This window comes from Cylas formicarius, unplaced genomic scaffold, assembly GCF_029955315.1.
Source record: "Cylas formicarius isolate icCylForm1 unplaced genomic scaffold, icCylForm1.1 PGA_scaffold_25__1_contigs__length_1324815, whole genome shotgun sequence".
Taxonomy (NCBI): Eukaryota; Metazoa; Arthropoda; class Insecta; order Coleoptera; family Brentidae; genus Cylas; species Cylas formicarius.
In genome coordinates this window covers 214,233-234,893 of record NW_026844294.1, presented here as the reverse complement: position 1 = coordinate 234,893, position 20,661 = coordinate 214,233, and the positions used below count along the sequence as shown (strand labels likewise).

The 20,661-nt window shown below is 36.4% G+C and overlaps 1 protein-coding gene and 2 long non-coding RNA genes across 11 annotated transcripts in view; 2 read left to right on the top strand and 1 right to left on the bottom strand.

Moving 5' to 3' along the window:
• Positions 1-3,649: 3,649 nt before the first annotated feature.
• LOC132697602 (uncharacterized) overlaps positions 3,650-20,661 on the bottom strand; it is a 29,547-nt gene continuing 12,535 nt past the window's right edge. The window contains exons 1-8 of one of the 9 annotated variants that reach the window (XR_009618238.1): positions 13,139-13,397; positions 13,012-13,081; positions 12,868-12,945; positions 12,755-12,819; positions 11,585-11,659; positions 11,441-11,518; positions 8,269-8,716; positions 7,955-8,073 (exon numbers count right to left, since the gene is read on the bottom strand). Coding sequence is in view for 3 of the 9 variants with exons in the window: in XM_060663157.1 (XP_060519140.1) it covers positions 8,473-8,716; positions 11,441-11,518; positions 11,585-11,659 (397 nt within the window). In the remaining 6 variants the exon portion in view is untranslated. Of the gene's footprint in view, positions 3,791-4,977; positions 8,074-8,268; positions 8,717-10,344; positions 10,484-11,321; positions 11,519-11,584; positions 11,660-12,754; positions 12,820-12,867; positions 12,946-13,011; positions 13,082-13,138; positions 13,398-20,661 lie in introns of those variants that run through there. The other 8 variants (XR_009618236.1, XR_009618239.1, XR_009618242.1 and 5 more) reach the window with 8 other exon arrangements.
• Positions 4,171-9,716, top strand: LOC132697606 (uncharacterized). The gene is made up of 3 exons (XR_009618252.1): positions 4,171-4,265; positions 4,397-8,809; positions 9,607-9,716. It is a non-coding gene; the product is annotated as an uncharacterized LOC132697606 (long non-coding RNA).
• On the top strand, positions 13,625-19,762 carry LOC132697604 (uncharacterized). Its single transcript, XR_009618250.1, has 5 exons — positions 13,625-14,136; positions 14,263-14,435; positions 15,651-15,808; positions 17,592-17,717; positions 18,377-19,762. It is a non-coding gene; the product is annotated as an uncharacterized LOC132697604 (long non-coding RNA).

Here is a 20,661-nt window from a genome sequence, read left to right as displayed (position 1 = left end):
AAAAAAAGTTTTTATTGTCTGTTTGCCCGTTCTCTGTTATTCGTTCTGTGTGGACGCTTCCTAAAAACGCGAATAACTTCAGAACCGGCCACGAGATATTGGCGTCTGTCTTTTTTTTGCAATTTTCTTCTGTTTTTCGTACATCGCTATGAAACACGATAAGTGTCCGAGATTTGCAGCTATTTCAATATTGGCCCCCATATAGAGTTTAGTACCCTAATGCGACTTAGTGAAATTTGGAGGGGGCGGGGGCTAGGGGGTCGGTAAATATTTTTAAAAAATTAAAAACAGTATAGATGATCGAAAAAATTCTTGACCCAGAAGACGTATGAGGTGGTGAAAATTATTTATTCTTGATGATTTATTAAAAATGGATAGGGTGCGCCGGCAAATTGCAAAAAACTGAAAATTAGGTTCCCCTTATATGGACAATTGACCATAACTAAAAGGCTGGTTTTTTCTTCTAGAAAAAACAAAATTTCTTGAAAACTATTAACTTGATCGGCCAAATTATTTTAATAAGAGACGCGGAAGATTCGGTACTATAACTTTAATTTCAAACATTTTTTGATTATGTACAGTGTTTTTTAATTATAGACAAAAATTCTTTTTGTCATTAAATTATTAGATATAAAACAAAATTCGTCAAAAATATGGTCAATTGGTTTAAACAGTGTTACAGGTCACATCGACAGCTACAACTTTTGTATTTACAGTTTTCGTCACATACACTGTTCGAGATATTTGAAAACATCCAAATGAAAATCACTATTTCACGCTGTCAATCTAAACGCGATGACGTCATTTACTATTACTACGTACTGCATCTTCCAGGGCTATTACCTCTATATCGAACATTGTTTAAATTATGTGCCGGGTGTGTCGTTTATGGACAAAAAATCTAAAATAACCTAAAAATTTCCGTTTTTTTGGATAAATTATTGGGGATAAATGAAAAACTTCTGAAGATCCCTTAATTTGATTTGAACAGTATCGTAGACTGTGTCGAGAAAGAGTTTCAGATTTCGTCAATTCTACAGGGCGCGCGAGATATTTGAAAAAATATCATTCGACAACGCCATTATTTGTACAAATTTTGATATTTAACAAAGTTTGCCGTGACTTTAAGTTCTGCGAGACGTGAAAGACACTTTATACAGGATACAATGCGTCCCTGTAGGACAAGCGGCTTCATTTTGAAATACAAAGCTGCTTCGCCCTATGAGATACGAACTTGTTTTATTACAGGCCTGTTAGGCAAATAATGTTTTTACATATTTAGTTGTGGAGTTTCCCCTATCGAGTAGGAGGCTGGGACTGCCCACGTGCGGGTGTTGAGTGCGAGTACTGAGCCAACATTCCACCTTGGCTTGGTTCCCGGAACATTAACAGACAGCTGTGTAATGTTCGGAACAGCTTAAGGTTTTTGTAACTTCAGTGGCCTGTTCTTGCAGCCTTGTTTTGCACCGCCAAAACTTGAAAGTGAGATTTGACACTTACACCTACCACCAGGTTCGAGGGAATAAATTATTGTTTGCGATTCACTTGTTTATTTCCTTCACGGGTGGAACTTCGGGTTGTTAAGTTTAGCTTTTTGAATCACGTGGCGCCTACCTACCACCTTCTGGGACTGACCGAGGTGCCCTTTACCGTCTTCCAACTTGGGCTTCTATTTAGTAATTTTTTTTTACCTTATTAATTTTTCTTTTTTGTTAGTGAACTAGCCTGGGCAGTGTCTTACCCTGAGATCGAGAGGTAAGATGATACAAAGAAAATTGCAGACAGCAATTCCCTATTAAAAAAATGATTTTGCATCATCGCCATTTTCGATTGGGTTTGCAAAACAACAGTCCCGCAAATATGTATAAAACAAAGGGTTTTGCGGGAGCAGATCGGGTCTTGTTTCCAGAGAAGAGCTTTAACGGGTGTAACAATAACTTTGAAACAAAAAGAGGAACAAATTTTAAGCGACTGCGGTGAATTCATAAAAAGAAAAAACGACGGCCAAGACGTGACCGAAGTGAAATATGTTTCTACCGAAAATCGACTTAGGAACGAATTTAAACGAATCTGTGGTCTTTTTTTCCTGCAAAAGAACGTGGCCAACAATACTTACCGACTTCATATCCTTTTTTAAGAACGTATTATGAAATGACAACTGTCCAACGGCGGTGAATCTAAACCAAATTCATATATTTGATAAATCCAACGGAATTTGCCTAAATGTGTATGTTATAGAGTAAATTCAAAACCACAGTAAATGTTTTTATTCAGTGTTACCGGACCGTTTAACTAAAGACAAACGCGAAAAAAATGTCAATTTAATATTATTTTAAAATAAGCATTATACAAAAATTAATGATTTTGATCCGGTACCGACGACAAAGAAACTTCGCCATTTGTAATCTACGCCGATTTCGAAAGTCGACTTAAAGATCTAAATTTTATGATTTCAGACAAAATGAGAAATATGCATGAGGCATTATTGGTATTGGTATTGGTATTGGTATTAAAGGGGGGCGTCCAAGAACTTAGGCCACCAGACGGGCCCGTTGTGCCCCCAGGCCGCTCTAGAGGGCGTCCAGAATGCCGCCCCTCCTATAGAAGGTCAGCCCAATACCGTGCACTGAGTCCGGATCGATCAGGGCCGTTCCGAAAACTCCCAATCTTGCCCATGTCAAGGCAGGGCACTCAAGCAAGCAAGCAAAGATGCCTTCTAAGCCAGCAATGTCCTGTGTACGCCCCTGTTAGTGCTCTACACTCTCTTCTGGTCAGTCTAAGCAGCTCCCTGGTCCGAGGAAGGGCGGGCCCATCCATCATAAGCCTCGCCTGCCTCATTCCCCGAGCAACTCTCCAGCCCACCGCGGCCCGGTCTCTCGCCCAGGCTTCGAGAGCTCCCCGCCTCACACACGGGGCGATCCCCAACCGGGGCTCTGACCCTATATGCCTATGCGAGCAGCCCACTCTGGCTAAGGCCTCCGCTGCCTCATATGCATGAGGCATATAGTGAGTTTCCTCTGGCGACGATGTGTACTTGGGAACTTCATCTCTGCCATCGTCACTTCCATCGCTAGTATAGTCTCCGTTAGGGTCATCCAAGCAACAAGTCGCAGTAGCCGCGGCGGAAGGCTCGATCCCCAAACTCGGGAAATTTCCAACCATAATTCCAATGACCTTCACCAAGCTTCTGGCTTCTTTCACAAAAATTGAAGGGAATCGAGGCCTGACAATAGGAACCGATCGAAAACTAGCAAAACAAAATAACCCTAGGCACAATACCAACCTAACACTTCCAAACCAATACTTCAGAAAGCCGGAACCGAACTACTACGGACTTCGATAGAAAAATCTACTGCTTCGCTGTAAAGCAGCTTTGTATAACGTTAAAAAATGAAACCCATCAGAAATCAAATCCGAATTTGTAATTTTCGTGAGCTATGCAACCAGTATTTTACCAACCCACAGAAGCCGCGCTAAGCCAGTAATCGGCGTTAGCCACGTTGACTAAGGACTCTCGCCCAAATAATACGGCAGTAATAATCTTTAATAAATTAATATCTTAAATACGCCAATAAAGGGTAATAATAAAACGGAACCGTGACAAATTAAAACACAACGGGATAAAATTAAATTACACACAGATATTCCTCTCAATGAATTTTTAATGGCTTTAGATTTTACACTAAAATCCACATTTTTTCAATATAAAAACATGTTCTATAAACAAGTCGAAGGTTGTGCCACGGGTATGTCAATTTCAAGCATAGTTGCACAACTTGTTATGGAGTATCTAGAAGAAAATGTTATTAAAAACATTCAATTCAATTTAACTTTTTTAAATTTTAAACTAACAAAATTAAATTATCCAATATAATAAAAAACATCCGTACCTGTTTTGCATCCCACTCCAATCTGTATAAAATATTCGCTGACTTTTTTTTTTAATATATTAACACAACGTTAAATGTCATTAATTGTTATATATGTCACCTATACAAAATAAAAATATTTTGCAAAAGATCGAAATTACGATCGAAACATTAATAAATATTTAGAAGAATCACATTAATTGTTTTCGAGAGACCGAATACCCAAGAGAAATTGAAGAAAATATACACGCGACGGTCCAAGAAACTACGGCATATGGCAACATTGCCAAACACCTGTCAGCGAAGCGAAGGACGTAAACAATGCCGGCAAAGCAAATACTAAAAGTCTTCCACTTCTACGTCGAGAACCAGGAGATGTGTACAAATAACAGCCAGGTAAGTAATAAAATGCTCCCTCTATGCATAACAAACCAGATACAGGGAACAGCAACCAACTAACCTAAAACAACCACGAGCATGTCTTCTCTTAGAGCCTTGGATACCGATTTGATCACTCTCCTTTTAAGGAGCAACAACTAGAATAGAGACAGGCAATGCTACGGAGCCTCGAGTGCGAGGGATGTCGCAGGAATATACCAGGACGAACGAAAGCAATGGCTACAATGACCGTTACAACTCCGAGCAGCCTCTAGCCATCCAAGAAGTACTAAGGTCTCAATCTAAGGAAGTATGCAAACGTGTCTACATGCACTGGCGTGTAATACCGCCACAAGGCCAAAAAAGACGACGCAGGGGCATTATATACAGGGTTGGAAGAAGATAACCACCACTACACGGAATTTCCCAATACTACGTTAGAAATATTCTTTTAATGGCTTGTGCTAACTGTACCTGTAAATGCAATAAGATCCTAAATAAAAAATTGGCTGTTACTAAGGAGTTCTTTCCGTTCGAAAATTTTACCAGGGTTCTTGACGAATTGGCGGAAGCGCTAACGGTGAAGAATAGACCGTTACATATTTACCGACGGGACTCTTCTCCTACCTTTTGTAAACCAGGCGGCTTCACATTTATCAGCACACAGTGGGAGGTTGTTGTTCTCTAGTCAGTTCTGTAATGTTTTTAGAGCTCTATTAAGTTTGCTTACCAGTAACTCTATGTCTTTTCCTTCGCAGAACAGGACCCATTCAGCTATTATCTTGATTCGGGTTTAAAGGCCGTCGTCGATTGGAATTACTTCCTAACGTTTCGCTAGCACGAGTGGCGAGCTTCTTCAGAGGTCCTTCCAACTCCGATGTTGGACGTAGACTGACGATTTCTCCTGCGCAGGTTGTATTTATGCCGATTGGTGGTGGGCGGGGCTTGTTCCGCTTCGGTTGGTCTCGGGATATCGATCGGTACTGCTCGGGCGTTCCTAAGGATCGGGTTTCAGATTTGGTTGAGTCTAAGGGTCTCCTCCTTTCTGTTGAAATTGTGTGGATGTTTTTGTATCTCAATGGCTTCCCTGACTAGTCTGTTGTGATAGCCGTTACTCTGCCAATCCTGTTGGTGACACTCGGAATATACGGCAGATATGCGTGGGAGGTGAAGGGTCGTTGTTCGGTATCCCGTGATCTCGATGGTCTTGAGTTCATTGATCTTTCGATCTCCCTCTTGTTGTAGCCATTTCGCTGGAACGTAGTTTTTAGGTGTTCAAATTCCATCTGGAGGTTCTCCGGTTCGCAAATCCTTCGGGCTCGTTCTGTCAGGGTTCTGATAACCCCATACTTTTGACTTGGGTGATGGTTGGATAGAGCATGCAGGTATCTGTCCGTATGGGTTGGTTTTCTGTAAACTGTGTGGCCCAGCTTGTTACCTCGCTTCCTCACTAGTACGTCCAAGAATGCAAGTTGTTGGTCATTTTCAGTCTCCATAGTAAACTGGATGCTGGGATGTTGACTGTTGAGATGCTGCAGAAAGTTGTTGAGCTTGTCCATACCATGTTTCCAAATCATGAAGGTGTCATCCACGCACCGGAACCACTTTGCTGGCTTGTACTCTGAGGTCTCGATCGCTTTTTCCTCAAAATAAATAAGTTGGCTATAACCGGGTTTAATGGGCTTCCCATTGCCACTCCATCCACCTGTTCGTAGAAGTTTCCCTTAAACACAAAATAGCTACCGGTCAGACAGACTTCAAAAAGTCAGCAAATATCGACAGGAAATATCCAGTTCACCATGTCCAAGCAACTCTTCAGAGGTACTTTGGTAAACAGTGAGACGACGTCGAAGCTCACAAAGATGTCGTTTTGTTCAATATTGATATCTTGAATCTTGCGCATGAAGTCGGTGGAGTCCTTGATGTAACTGGTGCCGTGTCCTATGTGTGGTTGGAGCAGCGATGCCAAGTGTTTAACCAAGTAATACGTTGGTGATCCGGGTGCGCTAACTATTGGTCTTAACGGGACATCTTGAAAGTCGAGTTGAGTTTCTCTAAAAGCAAATTGAATTTTGTAAAATCCCACAAGTCGATATTGAATTTATCGATAGCTGCAAGATTCTCTGAAAATGTTGAAAGCAATCTCCTCAGTTCGACAACCGAGTCACTCTTCATAGTCCGAGCCCGTAAGATCGACAGCCAATAATCGGTTAACATCAATCGATCTTTTAATAACGCTTCACGAGAGCATTGTAAGCTATACTACCAATACGACCAAATAAGACAATAAAAATTGAAATTTTTCAATGTTTGAAAGGGAAGAATTATTATGGATTAAGGTGTTAAACATATCAAAAAATTAACCCTCTAACGAGGTCGGCGTGCCGAAAGGCACTGTGACGTCATAAAAATAACGATGGGTGCGAATACACACCTACACCTCACGTTCGACACAAGTAAGGTGACATTACACCTGTAATTAGCGACAGGTGTCACCTACACCTAACGGTTACCACAGGTTAGGTGACATTACACCTACACCTGTAATTAGCGACAGGTGTCACCTACACCTAACGGTTACCACAGGTCAGGTGACATTACACCTACACCTGTAATTAGCGACAGGTGAGACACCTTACTTTTTCAGCTGCTACGACCCCTTCTGGAGGGATGATGGTCACCTAGATATCATCCCCGTTCACAGTTAAGTGTGAAGTAAGAAGAAAAATTAAATCTCTACCGCAAGCACAAGGAGAATGGTTTGAGGCTTTTAAAGATGACAAAAAAAAATGGTAGTTTGTGGAGGGTCCAATTTAAAATACAATTTGGAAAAGCAGCTGACGCAATGCGAAGAAAATATACAGCAGCTCGAAACTCAGATAGCAGTTGTTCAGGCCGATCTTTAAGTACTGCGCTTACGTGCCGAAGAATACAAAGTAAAAAGCGGATATTTTCAAAATTTGGGTCTAGCAGATATTGTATAAAATTGTAAAAAATATTCAGAAACTGTAATGTGATAAAAAAATAAAATCCCAACAATATATTTCCAGTCATTTTATTTCAAATATTTGAGAGGACGCTTTTGGTCAGATCTTAATTATGTCTAAAAATAACTGCGGAACAGCTCTCGAACATGTTCAAAACGTCTAAAAGGTTTCGACAGATCCGAAACAGATATGACCCAGTAATGATAAGCATTTCCGGAGAAAATCTTAATTAACCGGAAGGAACGTACTCGAAAGTTTGCATTATTTTAACTTCGTTATCGGAGAAGGAAATGACGTTATTAACATGTGACCACCGCCACAGTCAGTCTTCATTCTTTGGATTTTTTTGTTTTCACCGCATAAAAATAGTAAGTGTTAAGTGATACTAGAACAGTTCGGGAGTGAGAGGCAAAAAAATAATGTTCGCCTGCGAATATTGCAACCGCTAGTTCAGCCGAAAAGACCAGCTCGCCAGGCACGGGCATTGTGACGTTTGCGGTGGGATATACGACGTCATCAACGCGAGAAATATGTGGTGTCCAATGGAGGAGACCCCGTATCATCCGCTCACCGAGGGACCTGTTTTGGCATGGGCAGGATTTGGAGTCTTCTGATCGATCCGGACTCAGTGCACGGTATTGGGCTAAAGGAGTTGTTGACCTATAGAAGGAGCGGTATTCTGGACGCCTTCTAGCGCGGTCTGAGGGCACAACGGACCCATGTGGTTTCCTAAGTGCTAGGACGCAGGGGTGCCACCCTTTAAGACCAATACCAAAGACCCGAAAAGACCCGCCGCCGTCCCTATTGCTGCTGACGAAGCCAAGCGCCCGAGACCTTACCTACCGGAAGGTAAGATTTTTTACATTTTCTTTACGAGACAGGTATTGGTCGACAACATCGAAAAAAGGTATTTTTAAAACTCCGATTTTTAGATTCGTTTCGAGTCATGGCGTCCAGCTTGGACAAATTGAGTCGAAATTTAAACGATAGAATTTCAACTTATTCGACAGAAGGGCGTCTTTCCCTATACATACCTCATTAGATTTCTTCAATGCTTTAGATTTTTTCAGCTATGTACGTCTTAGTCAATAAAATGTACTATGCCTATTGCTTATTTTTTCCGCCCCTCTGATTATATGAGCAGATACCGATAAAGGAGAGCTTTCCTCTTATCAGTTTAACGGATGTGCCTGCAGACAATACTTCCTCGCATAAACTATAGTTTCTATCTTAAAAAATTATTGACGTTTGCGGGTTATCTTTAATAATTTAATTATATGCGACCTGGACGACCCAATTGTCTCGCTGCGAACAAAAACAAACAGCGAGTAGCATTGAGAGATATTTATATAGATTATGCGCGGCCACGGTGACATAATAGTCTCGCTCCGCGTAACATCGTCGGCCAGGCTCGCCTCCCGCCAGTACCTTGCTCTCCTCAGTAAGACCAGGAACTTGTAATTTTTGCAACGCCGACGGTGTCTAAAAAAACAATTTTATCAAAAAATTGCATGTTTCACACTTTTGTGTCGCGTCAGAAATATGTGGAATATGAATTAGGCTGCTTTTCTATAAGTATAATAATTTTTATATTAACTTTAAGAATTTTATTTTTGTTTATCGTATGTGATGGGTTTTTACAAATTTACTTACATTTTTGTTGAACTTAAAATAATTAACTACAGAGGCTAAAAACTTCTATAAGTTCATTACTACCCATCACCGTGTTCGAATAATTATTAAAAATTACAATTTTTGAAATTATTACCTTGAATTACCTTACCAACATATTCCGATGTTTAAAAATTTTTACTGTTTAAAGTTAGAGTTTTGAGTTAGTATAAACATCTGCTGTACTGTTTTCCGAAATTAAATTCTCTACTTTCCTACAATCCTTTCCTAACTTTTTCCTTTATAAAATGGATATTTTGTTTTGGTTTTTGCTAAATATTTTACAATTCTATTTAAATTTAGTATGGCCTGATTATATGGTATGTTTTGTTTGGTAAATAGATCATGCTTTCCACAGCATCACAGTTTCTTTTGTTATGAACTACCTGTTTTTCTTCATAGGTATTGTAACTGGTTTGATCTTTTCCATACTAAATTGTTTCAAGACAATTTTGGTATATGTCATGTTATTGTCTATAACATTTTAAAATAACATACGCTGAATATACGTTTTTTTAACACCTTTATTTCCGTGACCTTCTACTACCATGGCTACCATAGAACAGAGTCCCGCGCGAACCATGGAATTTCCCTGGTAGCATCGGTTGCCTGATGGCACAGTATAACTTTCTTGATCTAGTTTTACCAAGATATGAAAATGCGTAAAAATAAACAAATTAATTTTTTTTTCAATTTTTTAGTTTTACTACGTTTACAACTCTACTCTCGAACGGAAGTGGAAGCGAATATTTATGCTGGAAACGAAAATTACGACTCCGAAGAAAAGGCAGTAGGAAGAAACAGGTCCTTAAAATTAGGGACCGAAATCTCCAAACCTGAGGTTCACAAAGTATACCCCTCCCTTTGTACGAGGGATAAATTTGATGCAGGAAGGAATAGGAAGGCCCAGACATTGGCCACATACAATAAAATCTAAATCCTAACCGTCGTACGGGAGTCTAAGCAAATATTTCTGCTGGAAACAAAAATTATCCACTTGATAGATATTATCCTCGATAAGTGAAAGTGTGTAAATTTCAATTAATGTAGGAAAAAATATTTTCAGTTTTTTAGTTTCCCTCAATAGCAACTCTCGTACGGGAGTGCAAACAAATATTTTTTAGATAGATAGTAGAAAGGAAGAAAGGTTTTTATATTTTGATATATAGGGAGGTGAAAAATAGTTTATATGTTAAGGTTTGTTTTAAAAATTTCCGCGGCCACTGATCATTCGGCGCTTTCCGTATTTTGGCTTCAACCGTTTTAAATTAACTTTTATATAAAAATTAAAAAACAATTTTATTATGTGAATTATATATTCAAGGCCCATGAAAGCCACTTGGGTAAAAATAAGTATAAAGTTAGTTTTGTTTGGTAAAAATTATACAATATAAACGAAATAAACATAGAGATCCAGTTACATAATTGTGAAGATATTTAAAAAAAAAAAGAAAAAATGATAATGCCAAATTCAACTATTAAGCAAATATTAAATTATATTTGAAACACATCACATTTGACTGTAATCCCTTCCGCTCTCTTCTGCAAACACACTTTCTGCTGACAAACTTATCTTTCCTAAAAAAACATATAGAAAATGCAATTAGAATTTCAAACTGGACTTCTTATTTTTTTATGTTCTGGCACTTTTCCGTTATAAATTTTATGACAAAATATTTTTACATCTATACCATATACTAATACGAAATAACACTTAATATTCATAATTTGACACTTTTATTACACAGCTATTTCTCCATCCTATGAGGAATATGCGTTATGTCCTGGACATTGCTTCAATTACTTATCAGCTTTGTTGCAAGCGCACGGAGATTGCATCAAAAGAAAATTTAAAAGTGTTTCTCAAACAATTGGGACTTGCACTTTATTAAATATCAAAAGTCTTTAACCAGTTCTATAGATATTTTTACAACTTTCTTGGTAGAATACGTTTTTGTAATCATTAACGTAAACTTGGTTTGAGAAAAAAGTATGTTTAAACAGAAAGAATAGAGAACTCCTACACTTCAAGGTTCCTAGACTACTACTACCACACTTATACTAATACTGTTTACATATGGGAAATTAACTAAAATGCTCATGACTAGTGCCCAGAAATGTATATGTCTAGAATTGACTTTTTTTGTATTTTGAATTAATATATTAATATTTTCACTTAACTAATTTTCATTTTGTTTAACTACACAATAATAACAGGTGTCGACAAACAACCTTTATAACACAGAAACAATGGAAATCAATAACACTCTTAGAAGTCATTTTTTTAATAAGATGGTCCCCTATGTTGCTAATTATACCCATAGAGTAACAGCAGGTACAGTAGTTAAACTTACGAGTTTAATATAGAGTAAATTTGTTGAAACTAAACAAGTAAAGACAAAAACAATTTACTCACCCAGTATTTTCTTTAACCATTCTCCAATTAAAATTTATCTTACATTTGCCCTTGTGACTAGTGTGTGGTTGACTAAGAAATATATTTACAAAAAAGCATATAATAAAAAAAGGACTTACACTTCACTAATCCCTCCAAATCTCTTTTCATGAACATCTCTTCTACAAGTACAACTTTTGCTGACAAACTTACTTTTCCTAAAAAGAAAAGTAGAAAAAAAGGATATAAGAAATGCAAACTCAATTTCAAAACAAAATTCTTACTTTTTTATATGTTTCTCTGGTATGTTTCCTTTAAAAATTTTAAGACATTTGCACTTCAAATTGATAATCTGTTTACTAAAAAATACTTTCATAATTATAACAGACACTAATACAAAATAACACTTAATTTTAGTCAAATTTATTATATCTTGAACATTGCTTGAATTACCTGTCAGCATTCTTGCAAGCCCACAGAGGTTGCATATCAAAGAAATTTAAAAGTGTTTCTTAAACAAATGGGACTTGCGCTTTATCAAACGTCAAAAGCCTTTATTGTAGATTATTTCACCAGTTCTATAGATATTTGCAGACAAACTGCTCAAAAGAGGTGGAAATGAAATATATATATATATATATATATATATATATATATATATATATATATATATATATATATATATATATATATATATATATATATATATATATATATATATATATATATATATATATATATATATATATATATATATATATATATATATTGGCCAATCAAAACTGACATGAAGTTGTCCAAATCGGTAAAATAGACATAAGTTGCTAACTGCCTCTTTTCATGCCATTCTACTTCTATTAGGGAGTATTTTCCAAAAAAAATGTATTGACAGAAAATTTGATTTTCCAGCCTCAGTATGTGGACAACATAATATAGCTCAAACATCCCAAAGCTTGCTTCAATCGCAAATACATTTTTCATAAATATAAACTTGGTTTGAAAAAAACAACAAACAAAACAAAGATTGTATTGGTTAGAACATAATTAAAGAGAACTCCTTCACCTAAAGATTTCTTGACTACCACTACACTTACTTAATGCTTACATATGGATAAGAAATATTTAGTAGTATTTTGCAAGTATTATGAGATGTTGCTCAGAACTATATGTGTTTAGAATTGACTTTTTGGTATTTTGTCTTAATATATTAATATTTTCAATTAACTAAATTTCAATGTGTTTTAATAGACAAAAATAACAAGTGTTGACAAACAAACCTTTTTAATAGAGAATTTAATGTAACTTTTTTAACAAGGTTGTCAGAGCATTCTACCATGTTGCTAAGTGGTTTATGAGCCATAGAGCAGTAGCGGGCACAGCAGTTAAGCTTAGAAATTTCATACGGAGTAAATTTGTGAAAACTAAACAAGTAATAACAAAAACTATTTACTCACCCAGTCTTTTCTTTAACCTATTAAAATGTATCTTACATTTGCACTTGGAACTAGTGTGTGGTTGACTAAAAAATACATTAACAAAAAAGCTTGCAATAAAGAAAAGCACTTACACTTCACTAATCCCTTTTAATATCTTTTCATGAAAATCTCTTCTACAAGCACAACTTTTGCTGACCAACTTATTTATCCTAAAAACAAAGGTAGAAATAAAGGGATATGGGAAATTTAATTCAATTTCAAAAGAAATTTCTTACTTTTTAGTATTTTCTTCTGGTGCTTTTCTTTTATAAATTTTGATACATTGGCATTTCCAGGTGGTATCCACTAAAATAAGACTTTAACTATAACAGCAGTAATCGGCACACTATATAAAAAACATACTTGTAATTTTCATCAGATACTTTTCCAATAATATAAATAACTTCGAAAATGTGGCAGTCTAATTGTCAAAGTAAATTTCCTTCTCTTGCCAAATTGCTTTTTTTTAAAATGTTGTGCAATTTCTTCTGTATCTTACAGATGTACACTAAGTGTGCTGAAGGTGAACAGGTTTTTTCAATTAAATAATTTTACTACACCTGTGCTTACAGAGATTACGAGTAGTGGTGTTGCCACACTTGCTCTTTTTCACTATCCTTGCGTCTACACCGGGATCGCAAGGATGGTGTCATTGCGTTGTTAGTGTTGTGTGAACCGTTCATTTTACGACAACCGAATCAATCAGTGATTGATTACGAAAAGGACGAATCTTTTTAATCGGATTCATTTGAATTTGAATTATTGTTGTGTCTACATTTTCTGTTTGAGCTATAATAATAGTTAGCTGTCTTCTGCTTTTTACTGCATCATCAATATAATTGATACGTATTGGGTTCGACGAGTAATACATTAATTTCTGTAAATTAAATACCTGACTGAAAATAGATAGTTCATTCAATATTCAATTCAACACATAAGTAAATCCACCAAGGATATCGCAACTCAATAATATACAAATATTATAACAATACTCAAATTCCTTTTCTATAGTCTGTTTCTGTCATTCTTTTCAATCTGTAACAATTCAAAAGAACCGTATTCCGCAAGACGAATTGACACAACTCTAGGCAAAGAAAAATAATACCTATGCTTGGTCACTGTATAAAAAGGAGTTTTTAATTGCAAGAAATCGGGCAGCAGACCAAGTCTGTATCAAAAGCGTCTAGTCTCTGCTGAGACATAATTGATAAACAGAATGTTTAGGTTAGAGCCAGCAATTTGTATAGAGATATCAAATTTAATAGTTTAAATGTTTAAAAGCCGGAATGCAATTAATTTTAGAAGGTAAATTCATAGGGTGGTGGGGTATCAAAACTCCTCAACGAATAGTTTTCCACGAGGTAAAATTGATTTAATATTTTATAATAGCTCAAAAGAGGCATTTTGCATGTTTATCGCAAAAAATGTCGCATTTTATATTATTATCCTTTGTAGGTTGTAGATTAATAGATATATGTAAATTTCAGTTATTGGAAAATAATATCTTAAATGTACAGAAACAAAATGTTAAGCATCAGGAAGGGACAACACAATCATAAACACTTGGAGGACCAACCACAAGGCGGAAATATTAAGAGTTGCAAGCATGTCTGAGAGAGAAAGGAACTTGAGGGAATTTATAGAATAGATCTGCTTCAAGGTAGATAAATTATTAGTATCGAGTATATAGGTATTAATAAATTTCAATTATGTTAATGTTATTTTAGAATATTCCTGTAGAACTAGAAGATTTAACTAGTGCTCTGGAAAAAGCAAGCTAGCGGCCTAGACATTAGTTTGATTATACAGTGTTGTCATTTTTCTCTCAAGCCTCTGTATGAAAGGATTCCAATTTGAGAAATGGGGATTAAACATGATTTTACATTTGTTGGTGATATTCTCTAAATTGCCACATATAGGCATAAAGATTTGATTGTTATTTTTTTGGTTTTTGATTTAGCATCTAACCTATTATTCTTTGGTAGAGTAATATACCAGGCTGAAGCTTGCTTAGATTTTCACCCATGCCAAATTGTAGAGGGTGCCACTACTCTAACTATCGCCCTATTTGGAGTCCGACTTAGTTCATACAACACTTTAAGGTGGAATACCAGAATCAACAATCTTTGTCCTAACTTTATCCAGTAAAGTTGTAACATACTGTAAAAGGTTTTTACCAGCTTCATATTTAGTTTTTAATGTTTTTATCATTAGGAGATGAGAATAATTATTTAATATAGTTGGAAAGTACTTTTTTCAGCGTAGTTAAACGTAAGTTCGAAGTTAAAGGTCGTTGGTGGGTTTTTTGCTTTTGTAACGTGGTGAGTCTTTGGTTCTTTGATATGTCGTTTTCTTTATATGTGCCTGACCATTTTCCCAACTGTTAAATTTGTCTGTTTTTCTTTTTGAATGCCGTTGAGCAGACTATTCCCTACAGAATCGAATTGGGTTGCATTTTTGTTGGGTCTTTGTCGTTTCCGGTTATTTTAGTTATTAATTAGTGACTCTTCTAGGCATAAGTTTCCTTTGTTTTACTATTTTAATCTGTGCAGCCTTTACTTTAATGGCTAACACGTGGTTCTCTGTTTGTGCAAGGGGTACTGTGTCCCCTCTGCTGTTAGAGTTTAATTGATGTATGTATTGACAAGCCCAGTGTATTTTTCTTATTTTTGTGATAGAGTGTTTCCCTTTTACATTTTAGTGTCCTGAGAAAGCCTAAATAATTGGGCGAAAGCTGGACTTAACAATAAAAAGAGCAATGAGCATTTACATCTTTTATTGCTCCCTCTATATTAGTCAATATTGGGCGATCCCACAGTTATTTTGTGCAACAAGTTACCAGTAGCCCCTTACTGTATTTACTCTTTGCTTCTAGGAGTAAGAATGGGATAATTCTATCGGAGGATTGGAATCACATATGGCACTGACGTCGTGACTCCCAGATACCTACAAGATGGCACACAACAATTGTGGCGCATACTTCAACGACTGAACAACACTAACCATAGACAACTTGAATTTCTAGCACAAAAGGTAACTAAAAAAATGCACAACATGTCTACCGCAGATTGTGACCGGTTTATCAGACTTTCTACGTGGAAAGAACCTTCCTTTTAATATTTTAGATGATTTTTTATTCACACAGAACATTCAATTCAATTCGATTTTATTAAATTAAGGGGAATAATTTAAAAAAGATCAAAGGACTTAGGCAGGCCGAAGATTCATTTTCTTTGCCGATTATGTTAAATGGTTTAAGAACATTTCTAGCACAAAAAATACTTGCTGAAGTTTGTGGTTTTCTAGCCATTGAGACATTGAGAGACGGACAAGGGAATTTCTGAGCTAACTCTAACCTACCAATTACCAAGTCTGACAAGGGTCACGGTTGCCATGTCTAGAGAATCATATATACAAAAATCATTGGAACTCCTTGGAGATAATGCAACGTATATTCCAGTCCATAGAGACCCTACGTCCTCAACAAAAAATAAATGTAATACATTAGTGAAAAAAATTAAAGAACAAGGGTATATTGAAGAAGCCATCTCAAAAAAACTTATCACATAAAACCGTGTATGCCCAAAGTATTATGGCTTACCGAAAGTCCATAAAGAGGACTGCCCACTGTGTCCTATAGTGTCTTGTGTCGGAGAAACTACACAGCCATTGACATGTTTCGTTGGTCAGATTTTGAGCGCCTGAATTCAATAAATTTAGAATTAGAAACACGTTCGAATTTGACGAACTTGTTAACGGTGTTCAAATACCTCAGGGCTTTGTGCTTGCTTCTTTTGATGTGGTGTCTCTTTTTACGAATATCACCCTAGAATTAGTATTGGCAATTTTCGACGAGCATTTCAATTTGATTGAACCCAATTGTAATATTCAAAAGTCAAAAGTGCCGTAGTAACCGTGTTTCAAAAACTGTGGCTTAAAACTTTAAAACTTTTGAAATTTAATATGTTATAGTATTGCCATAGTGTTTTGTGAGAGGTCTCATCTTTCTATTTTAAATAACGACTAACATTCTTGCATGTAATCAATTCTTCTACCAACGAAAAATGCGAGAGTCTATAGAGATCTGTAAACAACTTAACAATCTTAACTCTCTACCTGAGTCGCGGTTTGAGCAGATTGCTATTCAAGAAAAGCCCTGTAGTGTTGGTTTAGGTGAAAAAATTTTGTGGGTCTGTGATCTAGTCGAATACTAAAATTATTGTCTGTGCGTTTTTCACCGTGGTTAAAGGTAAGTTCGAAGATAATGGTCGGTGGTGGGTTTTTTGCTTTTTATTCTTTGGTTTTGTAAGGTGGTGATTCTTTGATTTATCAAGTTTTCTTTATATGTGCCTGAAAATTTTTCCAACTGTCAAATTTGTCGTTTTTTTTTTTAAATGTCGTTGAGCAGATTATCACCAGACCACCAGACAGAATAGAATTGCGTTGCATTTTTGTTGGGTCTTTGTCGTTTACGGTTATTTGACTTATTGATTAGTGACTCGTTGTCTAGGCATAAGTTTCCTTTGTTTTACTATTTTAATCTGTGCAGCCTTTACTTTAATGGCTAACACGTGGTTCTCTGTTTGTGCAAGGGGTACTGTGCCCCCTCTGCTGTTAGAGTTTAATTACATTCTAGTGTCCCGAGGAAGCCTAAATACTTGGACGAAAGCTTGACTTAACAATAAAAAGCCACTATTCAATGAGCATTTACATCTTTTATTGATCCCTCTATATTAGTCAATATTGGGCGATCCCGTAGTTATTTTGTGCAACAAGTTACCAGTAGCCCCTAACTGTATTTACACTTTGCTTCTAGGAGTAAGAATGGGATAATTCTATCGTAGGATTGGAATCACATATGGCACTGACGTCGTGCCTCCCAGATATCTACAAGATGGCACACAACAACTGTGGCGCATACCTTCACAACTGAACACAAAAGGTAACTAAAAAAATGCACAACATGACACTTGAACGTACTTTGAGGCGACATACAGACTTTCTACGTGGAAAAAACCTTCCTTTTAATATTAGATGATTTTTTATTCACACCGAACATTCAATACAATTCGATTTTTAATAAAATTAAGGGGAATAATTTTAAAAAGATCAAAGGACTTAGGCAGGCCGAAGATTCATTTTCTTTGCCATTGAGCGCCTCTTTCGCTGAATTCAATAAATTTAGAATTAGAAACACATTCGAATTTGACGAACTTGTTAACGGTGTTCAAATACCTCAGGGCTTTGTGCTTGCTTCTTTTGATGTGGTGTCTCTTTTTACGAATATCACCCTAGAGTTAGTATTGGCAATTTTAGACGAGCATTTCAATTTGATTGAACCCAATTGTAATATTCCGAAAAAACAGTTTATTGATATGATTCGCTTCCTATATAGTAACACTTTTTTCACCTTTAACAACGATTACTATCAACAAATTAAGGGTCTGCCGATGGGTGGTGCCGCCTCCCTATTGATCGCGGAAATTGTGATGAATAAATTATTATATTTCATTGTAGATAAAGTTGATTATAAATTTCCACTTTTATGCCAATATGTGGATGATTTGTTTGATGTACTTCCCGAAAATTCACTGATTTTAGATTTCGGCGATCATATTGAGATAGACGAGTGCAATTTCATTTTCTGCACGTGGGTGCTTTGGAAATTCTGTTCCATCCTCATCGCGATCTATATAATACTGAGATTCACTTTACACTAAGTCAAGCATCAAACCCAAGCCAAATTGTAGATGGTTCCACGGCCCAACTGACAATTATTTAGTTAATATATTATGTAATACTCAATCGTTCTCATTGTCATAATAGAATTTGTTAGTTTAATTGATATAAATAAATGACAACGTAATGCCCGAATGACGTTTTAATTATTTACTGCCAAACAGGAAAAAGAAATAATAAAAGCTAGATTAGCGACTGTACCGTCGACATCGGGGATGTTAGATTGTGTTTCGTCTTCGTGCAAAGCATTTATGTCTATCTGCTGCGAAGTTTTCTTTTCATTTTTTGAATTTAATCTCGAAATCGAATTCCTCGAGATTAAGCCTCCAAAGAATAAGGCGATAATTGGGTTCTTTTAACTTTGACAGCCACACTAGTGGGTTATGGTCCGTTTCGATGACAAACTTTTGACCGTATAGATAGGTACGACTATAACCAGATTATTCATTCCACAAGCGCTTATTCTCCTTTTTCTATAGATGTAGCATTTTTACGGAAACATTTTTTTCAAAACATGTCCAGACCTCGTTAAATTTTCTAGGAAAACGAGTTAAATGTGTAGAAATCGCTGTTTTAAAAACATTTTTTGCGTCAATGAAAGCATCAATCTCTTGGCGACAATTTCATTTGCTGTCTTGCCCAACTCTACCATACAGTCTTTGGAAATAGTCAAAAAATCGCTGCTCGTATAACAAAATCATCCTAGCAGAAGAGTAAGTGAACACTCTGATGAGACGTCCGTTTTAACTGGCTGATGCGTGAACTGCCAGACTCGTAAGTCGAAACGGGCTTCGGCCATGGCACTAGTCGACTCTCCGATAAACTTGTTTAAGGTGCCAACATCAACACACTCGAAACACAATTGTTCACATAAAACCTTTCGGACAACTCCCCTCCCATCTTTCCAGACAACGAGATATAAAATATGGTAGCCCCTAACAAAAAAGGACCATTGTTGACTCCAAAAACAAATCGTCTGTAAATTTTTTTGCGGCCCTCTGAAGAAGCGAAGGTAGTCTCTGTCATCTTGATGAACACATGCCTTACAAATGTCCGCTTTTAACCTGATTTGGCACTGTCTGAACCTGAGTAAGATGTCCGGAATTAGCTCAATTAAGTTCACCTTCTTATCAAGGCATTGCTTCAACGAAGGACTTTTCTTCCCTTTGGCTGAATCGTCAAAAACGGGTCGTATCTTGATGAAATCGATTTTTTTCGAAGGTATACGCGCTTGGCAACGTAACTCATATCTCGGCAACGTTTGGTTTACAAATGATCAGCGTAGAAAAAAAGTTTTTATTGTCTGTTTGCCCGTTCTCTGTTATTCGTTCTGTGTGGACGCTTCCTAAAAACGCGAATAACTTCAGAACCGGCCACGAGATATTGGCGTCTGTCTTTTTTTTGCAATTTTCTTCTGTTTTTCGTACATCGCTATGAAACACGATAAGTGTCCGAGATTTGCAGCTATTTCAATATTGGCCCCCATATAGAGTTTAGTACCCTAATGCGACTTAGTGAAATTTGGAGGGGGCGGGGGCTAGGGGGTCGGTAAATATTTTTAAAAAATTAAAAACAGTATAGATGATCGAAAAAATTCTTGACCCAGAAGACGTATGAGGTGGTGAAAATTATTTATTCTTGATGATTTATTAAAAATGGATAGGGTGCGCCGGCAAATTGCAAAAAACTGAAAATTAGGTTCCCCTTATATGGACAATTGACCATAACTAAAAGGCTGGTTTTTTCTTCTAGAAAAAACAAAATTTCTTGAAAACTATTAACTTGATCGGCCAAATTATTTTAATAAGAGACGCGGAAGATTCGGTACTATAACTTTAATTTCAAACATTTTTTGATTATGTACAGTGTTTTTTAATTATAGACAAAAATTCTTTTTGTCATTAAATTATTAGATATAAAACAAAATTCGTCAAAAATATGGTCAATTGGTTTAAACAGTGTTACAGGTCACATCGACAGCTACAACTTTTGTATTTACAGTTTTCGTCACATACACTGTTCGAGATATTTGAAAACATCCAAATGAAAATCACTATTTCACGCTGTCAATCTAAACGCGATGACGTCATTTACTATTACTACGTACTGCATCTTCCAGGGCTATTACCTCTATATCGAACATTGTT